Raw genomic sequence first — 9,553 nt, 5'->3', positions numbered from 1 at the left:
AGGGCGGCCTGGCTGTCCCTTCCCGCTGCCCCTGCTGCCCCTGGGCTGTGCGCACCTCCCGCAGCGTCTGCAGGACCTCGTCCTTCTGGCTGTTGCTCTGACGCAGCAGCTGGGCGTGCTCGCGCTGTCCCAGCTCCAGGCGCCGCTCGAACTCCAGTTTCTCCAGCATCTTCTGCTCCTGGGAGACGGGGACAGAGGCCCTGGTGACCCAGGGTCCCCATGGGCGCCAGGACACAGGGGCAGCGGTTGGGGTGGGGAGGCGCTTTCTTACCTTCCGCTTCTCAAAGTCGGAAAACCTGTTCTGGGGGGAGAAGAGAGGGCAGTCAGGGAATGGGACAGTGTGGTTCTTAGGGTCACACGTGCCACGCCCCTGACTGCTGCAACAGAACCGAGCCCGGGTCAAAGGCCCCCGGGGGGGGCAGGGGACCCCAGGGTGAGGACACATTGCTGGGTACTGGGGAGGAGCGCACCAAGACTGTTCTGGGAGCTGGCACTGGGCAGGCCTGGGGCTCTGAAAACAAAACCAAGAAGCCCGGCATGGTGGAGCAAGTGTAATCCCAGTGCTCGGGAGGCTGAGGCAGGAGGGTCACTGTGAGTTCAAAGCCAGCCTGGGCTACATAGTGAGTTCCAGGTCAGTCTCAACTACATAGTGAGACCCTGTCTCAAACAAAACAAAACAAACAAGAGGACTCACTGAAAGACAAAAAGCTGAGCCCACAGGCCCTGTGACGCCCTCTCCCGTACCTGGCGGTCAGAGGCCCCTGCGTGGTGAGCTACGGGCGCGAGGGCACAGAGGGGGCACAGGCAGCCGTGCAGGCACCCACAGATCTGGATCGGAGTGATCCACCCCGTAATCCGCTAGATGCAGCACTGTGTTCAGCACTACGGAAGACGGAGCCTGCGCTCTGAGAAGCGGTCACAGAGGCCGGAGGGGGAGCGCTCCCGACAGCGGCTCTGCCAGTGACACAGTGGGCGAGGGGCTGCCGGGCGAGGCCTGGGAAGCCATGCCAGCCGCCTAACGGTGGAGGAATCTGGGGGCCGTGGCCCCGACACACACAAGACGGATGGACAGACGGACACCCAGGCTCGCCTTACCTGCCACTCTGTCTCCTCCCTGGAGAATCTGTCTGCCGGTCCGTCAGGGCTGTCCTGGGCGCAGTTGGCTCCATCTTGCTCCAGTACCGGCAGCAGGTACTGAGAAGGGGGGTAATATTCCAGCCCCGACTCTGCAGGATGCAGGACACGGGACACACGGTGGCCGGGAGGGACCCAGAGCTCCCCAGGTGCCGCCCTCGCTCCCCTCCTTCTCCCCTTCGCACTTGGCCACTGCTCTGGTCCTTCCCACACCGGGCCTCTGTGGGCCGCTGTCCCCTCCTGGGCCTGGGTACCGCGAGCGCTCAGGCTCGGCCTCCTTGATCCGACCGAGGACGACACAGCAGCAAAGGCCAGGGATTAGCAGAGAGGCTTGGGTCTGGGACCCCGCGGTCCTCACAGCTTCCCGTGTGTGCGAGGCCTGGACCGGGCTGCTGGCCCTGGCCCTGGCCGTCTCCTCCCGGCACCATGAACGGGTCACGCCTTGTATGTTTTCTACGGCAGTGTGATTTCAGTACTGATTCGTGGGCATTCTTTATATATTTGTGGCAAGCAACCTTGGGTCTATGCTATGTTTTCTAACGATCTTCTTCAGATGGTTGCTGTTTTAACTTGGGTGACGGCATTCAGGAAAACAAGGTTCACAGTTTGATGGAGGTCACCTGCCCCACCCTTTGGAAGGATACAAATAGGCAGTTTATAAGAAATATTGAAATGGGAAAATACTAAAATACCCAGGTAAATGGCGTTAAAATAATAATAGGCCTTGCTGTTTATCAGGTTAACTGACTTTACTGCTTTTTAAATTTTTTTTTGGTACTGGGGATCGAACTCAGGCCCTTGTGCTTGCGAGGCAGGCGGCTGCACCACTGAGCTACATCCCCAGCCCAACTGACTTTATTTTACTATCTCTCTGTGTGTGCAGTCCAGGGCCTCAGACGTCATGGCAAGTGCTAACCACCGAGTCACGCCCACACCCCAGACTAGCAGTCTCTGTTATTTGTGTGTGTGTGCCTTTTTGTGACAGGGTCTCACTTTGTAGCCCAGGCTGGCCTTGACTGTGTGGCAATACTCCTGCCTCAGCCTTCCAAGTTAGCCAGGCTGTCCTCACAGATATCCCTCAGGGGAATGGGAACAGGGGTCCTTACAGCCATACACCTTCCAGCTGAACATATGGTGAGGCATGGACCTGAGGTTTCATAGGGCGTTTGAACATTCAGCTCAAGCAGAGTATCAGTGAGTTTTATTTTCTGAGACGGAGTCTTTCTGTGTTGCCCATGTTGGTTCCAAACTCCTGGGCTCAAGGGAGCCTCCTGCCTCAGCCTCCTGCGTGGCCTATCAAAAGCTGGGCCTCTGACATTCCTGCTGCTTCCTCTGCTTTGCTAATTCTTGGTATTGATAGCTCAGTTTTGGCCATTTTAGTCAGGTATGTATAAGTAACCCTTTGGGGGTTGTTTTGGGAGAGGGGCAGGATCTTATATGTATTCAGGCTGGTTTAGAACTCACTATGTAGCCCAGGCTGGCCTGGAACTCCCAGCGATCCTCCTGCCTCAGCCTCCTGAGATTACAGGCATGCGCCCCACGCCTGGCTTTGCAGTTTAGTCTTTTCCTGTTGATTAAAGTGGCGTGCAGCACCTTTTCAGACGCTGGGGGCCATCGGGACATTCTCTCGTGCCAAGCTCCAGTGCAGCCTCTTGTCAGCGTGTGTGTCCCGTACACACCCTTTCTGTCCCTAAGTGGCATCTTCAGCGGCTGGGGAGTTCTCATTTTAATTAAATCTCACTCGTCCGTCTGATGGTGAGGGCCACTATCTCCCGTTTAAGGAAGAGGTTAGGGTTTGTTTTTAAAATTCATTCGTTCTTTGGCGATGGGACCCAGGGCCTCCCACATGCTCGGCAAGCGCTCTGTCCCGAGCTGAGGACCTGCTCAGAGTCAGCTACGGGTTAGAGCAACTGTCCACTTCCGCTCCTCTTTGCAGCGGCGCCTTGGCCCTAACGCAGAGGACCAATGTGAGTCTCGGGTAGGTGCCGAGGGTGCCACGGGGGCAGGGCCCCTAACGGACACTGTCTGCCCCCTGGACGACCCCAGTGGCCGCCCGTGCCCACTGGTTCTCCCGTCCCCTCCTGCGCCCTGTCTGTGACTCTGTTGCCCGTGTGATTCCCCGGCCACCTTTACCTCTGCAGAGGAACCGCTGGATGGCCGCGGTGCCGGCGCCACACACCTCCTGCGGCGGGAAGACTATGGTCGAGGCATCGAGGCTCAGCGCCTGTGGACACAGCCCCGTTACCACGCGGGTCACGACACGGGTGACGCGAGCAGAAGCTGCCTGACCGGGCCAGGATGTTGCAAGTGGGTGACACAAAGTTACAGGAGTGTGGCGGGACCTGATTGCGGCTGTCAGCAGAAAGAAACCATTCGGAGGTGAATGCGCACCTGCCAGGGAGCTGGGCCAGGAAGCCACATCGAAGGCGGTGAACCAGGCGGGTGCGCGTTACTGAGTTCCAACGACCTCGGTTTGGTGGCCCTGGCGACCTCTCAAGTGCTGGGTGGCCGTGGGTGGTTGGTGGTCCATAGGCCAGTACAGAGGACAAACTCTTTCCATACAAGGGTGACGGACACTGCGGCTCTAATCACATCCAAATCCCGGCCCAGCACGGTCCCGGCTCCGCGTCCTTGGACAGGTGTCACGGCTTAGATCTGGGGTATCCCTTAGGGCCTCACATGTTCAGAGGTGGGGTTTTTTTTTTTGAGACAGGGCCTCACTATGTAGTTTAGGCTGTTCTTGGACTCACAGTGATCCTCCTGCCTCAGCCTCCAAAATGCCAGCATTACAGGTGTGAACCACCATGCCTGATTTCAGAGGTGCGCTTCTAGGTGATTGGACCGTGAGGGTGCAGTAGGAAAATCTCTAGCTGAATCTCTAGCTGAGTGCGCTGTTGGGGGCGTGGTTAGCAGTGGTCACTGAGGGGCGGCCCGGAAGGGCGCATCTCCCTCCCGGCTCTTCTGTTCTCCCTCTGCTTCCCGGCTGCCGTGATGTGAACAGCTTTCCTCAGTCAGGCCCTTCCATCACACACAGAGTCTGGCCTCACTAAAAGGAGCTGCTGCTGGGAGTGGTGGTGCACGCCTGTAATCTCAGCACTCAGGAGGCTGAGGCAGGAGGATCGCTATGATTCATGGGTTTGAAATGAGTAACAGCCACCCGGACTTTTTGTAGCACTAGGATTGCATATGCTCTGTACCTCTGAGCCACACCCCGGCCCCAGAGCACAGCACCTACTAAACATCTGAGGGATAGGAAGTATGGTCGGGTGCAGTGGCGCACGCCTGTAATCCTAGCACTCAGAAGGCTGAGGCAGGAGGATTGCTTTGAGTTTGAGGCCAGACTTGGGTGCACAGCGGGCTTGGGTCCAGCCTGAGTTACAGACCAAGACTTTGTCTCAAAAATCAAAAAAAGATTTAGGACTGTGTGCTGTGAGCCATGCTGTCCAACATAGCTATGGCTGTTCAACTACAGATGAACTAAAACTCAATAAAACCGCTTAGTTCCTTGCTCACATTGGCCACATTGCAAGCACTAGAAGAAGCTGCCATTGTGGCCACCAACTTGGATAGCAGTCACCGAACATCCCTGTCCCCACATGACCTCTTGTGGACGGCACAGGGAATGCACCGTGCCAGCCTGGTGTGGCCTCCCTTGGTCATGTGCGCTCTGAGGTTGGCCACGTCCCCGGCAGTCTGGCTGTGAGATGAAACCACTCTCACCGAGGCTCTGGAACCCTGGGCCAGACCGCTGTCGACACCAGGACGCCGAGGTTTAAGGGTGAAGGGTATGGGCGCGGGGCCCAGACGGACTTCTCCACAGCCCATCTCTCACTAACTTTCGGCCTTTGTGAAGGCTCCATAAACTGCCTGTGCCTCAGTTTCTCCATCCACAGAGTGGCACAACAGTATCGCCTCAGAGGACTTGGGGGAAGACTGAGAGTTAACACGGCTCACGTGCCTGGCCTTGGAGAGTCTTGCCATGGTTGGGACAGCCCGTGGTCCCCGAGGGGTCTGTGCTGTGTCAGCGTCTGATATGGGCTGTGCCCCTCCCTAAATTCATGTGCGAAAGTCCTAACCCCGTATCTCAGGATGTGACTGTGTTTGGAGACAGGCTAGGCCCTAATACAGTATGATTGGTGTCCTGCTCTTTCTCTTTTTTCTTTTGTGTGGCTGTGTTTTGAGACAGGGTCTCATTATGTAGCCCAGGCTGGCCTTGAATTCAGCAATCCTCCTGCCTCGGCCTCCCAAGTGCTGGGACGATGGGTTCGTGCCACCATGCCCGAACCCACAACTTGCATCAAGCTCCACCCCTGCGGCAGCCAGAGTGACACTGCTGTACGTGGTCACACACTGGTCTCTCCTTGAGCTCCTAAGCACCGCACCTCGGGGCCCTGGGACTGGGCACCCTGGGGGGTGGGGGGTGCACCAGAAGAACCAGGGGAGAACGGCTCCACTGACCTCCAGCGTCCGGATGTGAGCCAGCGTCTGCGGCAGCCTCTGAACTCCGTTCTCACTGATGTCGAGGGTTCGCAGGCTTAGGAGCTCCCCCAGGGTGTCTGGCAGCTCCTTCAGCTTGTTGTCTGGAGAGACCCGCGGCAGAGCTCAGCCCCCCAAACCTGGCCCCGCTTCCTGTCCGCCAGCTTCAGGACTCGGGGGTGGGTGGGGCTCTGCGGGTAGGCAGCTGCTGCTGGGTGACTTTGGACAACTGACTTGGCCTCCAGGGCCCCAGTTTCATGTGTAACCTGGGGTCCACCCTGGGGCCCTCTGCCTCTGCGCCCCCTGCTGGCCTCACATTAAGTGTGCAGTGCCAGTCACCGTGTGACGTCTCTCAGGGGGCCACAGGGCTCCACTGTGACCGAGTCTCGGCCCAGCTGTGACCGGCAATGCCCTCCCCTCCAAGGGGTCCCAGGAACCCTGTTTACCACGGAGACAGAGGGACGTAGTTCCAGGGTCACCCTCATGCCTGATGGCGCCCAGGAAGGCCCCTGTGGATGGGGCCCGGTCGGGGCAGAGCTCACCAGGGTCACAGGACAGGGCTTCCTGGCCGCCTACCTTTCACATTGAGGGTCTGGAGTTGGGCCAGGTTCCCAATGGAGCGGGGGAGATGTGTCAGTAGATTTCTTTCCACATTCAACACCTAGGAAAGAGCAGGAAGCAGCGAGGGCCATACACAGACAGCACCGACTCCGCCACTCCCTCCCACTGCCCTGGGCTAAGTGCCACACAATGGCTTTTCTTCCTCCCGCCAGCTCTGCCAGGAAGGGACAGATAGGGGTTCAAACCCAGGGCCTTTGCATTGGGCTACATTCCCCGCCCTTTTTGTGTTTTATTCTGAGACAGGGTATCACTAGCTCCCTAAAGTTTCCAGGCTGGGCTCAAACTTGTGATCCTCCTGCCTCAGCCTCCCAGAGGGCTGGGATTATAGGAGTGGAGGAAGGTATGTTATTGTTATGACCCTATTTGAGCCGTGAAGAGGAAGAAGGGGCCAGCAGAGCCGGGGGCTGAGCAGGCAGCGCAGTCAGCTCCGGTTCACGCTCAAGGAGCCCCAAGGTCACAGTCCCTCTGGGATGCGGGACTGCAAAAGCCAGCAGGAAGCCACACCGAGCAGCCATTAAAAATGGACATATTCTCAGTGGTGCTGCCTGAGAAAAAAAATTATATAAAGGGAAGCTAAGTGGCCATTAAACATAATGGCAGGTAAATATTTGATGAACCAAAGGATGGCTCATTTATTGTCAGATATCCACAAGTTACAAAACAGCAAAGGTAGCAATGCTAGAAACATACACATATGTTTACAGCACCCCCTGAGATCCTACACTGAGGGGTGTATGTGACTCCAAGTGGGGACAATCACTACTGTTCTGCCCTCTGTGTGACCTTGGGCAAGTGACGGCCATCTCTCTGGACCTTGGTTTTCTGTACAATGTGATAGCATCTCTGGGTGCGCTGACACACGCCTATAATCCCAGCAGTCGGGAGGCTGAGGCAGGAAAACTGCTGCAAGCTCAAGGCCAGCCTGGGCTACATAGTGAGTTCAAGGCCCGTTTTGATTACAAAGTGAGACCCTGTTTCACCCCCTCCCCCATTACTAACTATAGACTGCAATTAGTGCTCTTAGGAAATAAGCAAGGTAGAGGCAGAGACACGTGGGAATCCACTTGGGGAAGACAGAGAGGATCTGCAGGGACAGCCGGGCTCAGTGGATGAAGGATGAGTCCCACAAACAGCCCCAGGATGCCACCCTAGCAGAAGGGAGGGCTGCGAAGAGGAGAGGCCTTGCTGGGCCAGGGACAGAGGAGGTGGCCCAGATCCATCATATGAGGTCTTTTTTTTTTTTTCTTTCTTTCTGGTGCTTTTTTTCCTTTCCAGGGCCTGGTGCCTGCAAAGCTAATACTCCAACCACACGACTGTGTATGGGGGCCTTCTGGGTCCTAGTGGCTTTTTTTGTTGTTTGTTTGTTTTTTTGAGACAGGGCCTTGCTACATAGTTCAGGATGACCTGAACTTGCTATGCAGCCCAGGCTGGCCTGAACTTGCAGTGATCTTCCTGCTTCAGCCTGCCCAGAGCTGAGATTATAGGTGTGCGCTACCATGCAGGCTTTTTTTGGTCCTGGTGAGGGAAGTAGCTCTTTTTTTTTCTGTTACCGGAACTTGAACTCAGGATCTTGCACTTGTGAGGCAGGCGGCAGAACCACTGAGCTAAATCCCCAGCCCTGGGAAGTAGCTTTTTTATCTAAGGGCTACAGGAGCCTCTCCTTTCCTGTAAAATGGGCGCAACACTAATACCGGCTTTGCAGGGTGACTGCAGGGTACCTACAAAGTCGTGCCAGGCCAGGCTTAGCTCAAGGCTGGCACAAAACGGGCACATCACCAATACAGAGCTGCTGCCAACAGGGAGCAAAGAACAGAGAGCCATCGCAGTGGGAGGGGGGAGCAGAGCCCGAATCCACCGGGAGAGGGCGCTCCTGTCCCGTCACCTCACCTGCAGGGTGGTCAGCTGCCCCAGGTCCTCAGGGAGGGCTGTCAGCTGATTGTCATGCAGATCCAGGACCTGCAGGAGGAAGACATCGTCATCCAGCAGGAGGTGACCGGCTGCTTCATGCCAGCCTGTGCCCACCCCTTCCTCTCTCTCTAAATGTTTCTCATTCCCACCTCATTTTCTTTTCCAGACTATTACACCATTTCTTTCTTTTATCAAATATTTATTTTTCACTGTTAAACAAAAGTGTTATAAAACTGTCCATATACTAAAAAGAAACATAAGCCAAGTGTGGTGGTATTCAGCTGTAATCCCAGCATTCAAGAGGCTGAGGCAGGAAGATCTCTGCAAGTTGGAGGCCAGCCTGGGCTACAGAGTGAGTTCAAGGCCAGCCTGAACTACATAGTAAGACCCTGTCTCAAAAAGCAAAACAAGGGTTGGGAATTTAGCTCAATAGTTCAACCACCTGCTTTGCAAGTACAAAGTCCTGAGTTCGATCCCCAGCACCAAAGAAACCAAAACAAAACAAGGCCAGGAATTTAGTGGCATTGTGCTTGCCTGGCAAGCACAAGGTCCAGAGTTCGATCCTCAGTACAAAACAAAAAACAAAAACAAAAACAGAACCCGCTGAAAACCCAAATATTGAAAAACAAAACAGGCCCAGTGAGGTGGGACAAGCCTATAATCCTAGCATTCAGGACACTGAGGCAGGAGGATTGCAAGGAATCAGAGGCCATCCTGGGCTACATGGCGAGTTCAAGGCCATCCTGGACTGCAGTGAGAGATCCTGTCTCCAAAGAAAAAGAAAAACATCCTATAGTTTTAGTATATATTTGCATCAGAAAAAACCCCACAAAATGTTTGATAAAATACTGACAGTGATTCCCCAGAGTATGAAATATATGCCCCCCCACCTTTCCTTTTTGCTGCTCTGGGACTCAAAGCCAGGGCCTTGCTCAGGTTAGGCAAATGCTCTATGACAGAATAGCAACCCACCTCCCTTTTTCTTTGCTTAACTATATTTAAAAAATGCTTTTCAGGCTGGGTATGGTGGCTCACTTCAGTAATCTCAGCTCTTGGAAGGCCGAGGCAGTAGGATTGCTGTGAGTTTGAAGCCAGCCTGGGGTACACAGTGAGTTTAGGGCCAGCCTGAACTACATAGTGAGACCCCGTCTCAAAAAGCCAAAAAGAACACAATTTTTTTTCAGTACTGGGATTGAATCCAGTACCTCTGCACTGAGCTACATCTCCAGCTCTTTTTTACTTTTTATTTTTAGACAAGATCTTCCTAAGTTGTCCAGGCTGAATTTAAACTTGTTTGTGACCCTCCTGCCTCAGCCTCCTTGAGGATAGGATTACAGGTCTAGCCATTTTCTAGTATTTTTTTAAACAATGAAAATGAGCACACAAGGCACAGAATATATATATATATATATAT

The 9,553-nt window shown here is 54.8% G+C and overlaps 1 protein-coding gene across 3 annotated transcripts in view; it reads right to left on the bottom strand.

Moving 5' to 3' along the window:
* The window catches only part of Lrsam1 (leucine rich repeat and sterile alpha motif containing 1), a 30,982-nt gene that overhangs the window by 16,242 nt on the left and 5,187 nt on the right, over positions 1 to 9,553 (bottom strand). For all 3 annotated transcript variants that reach the window (XM_010613589.2, XM_010613591.2, XM_033758961.1), the window contains exons 7-13: positions 8,119 to 8,187; positions 6,187 to 6,271; positions 5,593 to 5,714; positions 3,268 to 3,358; positions 1,096 to 1,226; positions 272 to 301; positions 56 to 178 (exon numbers count right to left, since the gene is read on the bottom strand). In XM_010613589.2, coding sequence (XP_010611891.1) covers positions 56 to 178; positions 272 to 301; positions 1,096 to 1,226; positions 3,268 to 3,358; positions 5,593 to 5,714; positions 6,187 to 6,271; positions 8,119 to 8,187 — 651 coding nt within the window. The remainder of the gene's footprint in view (positions 1 to 55; positions 179 to 271; positions 302 to 1,095; positions 1,227 to 3,267; positions 3,359 to 5,592; positions 5,715 to 6,186; positions 6,272 to 8,118; positions 8,188 to 9,553) is intronic.

The sequence above is a fragment of the Fukomys damarensis genome, unplaced genomic scaffold, assembly GCF_012274545.1.
Source record: "Fukomys damarensis isolate Sample0158 unplaced genomic scaffold, DMR_v1.0_HiC HiC_scaffold_36, whole genome shotgun sequence".
NCBI lineage: Eukaryota > Metazoa > Chordata > Mammalia > Rodentia > Bathyergidae > Fukomys > Fukomys damarensis.
Note: the sequence above shows the minus strand (reverse complement) of the source record. Positions and strands in the feature narration are given on the sequence as shown.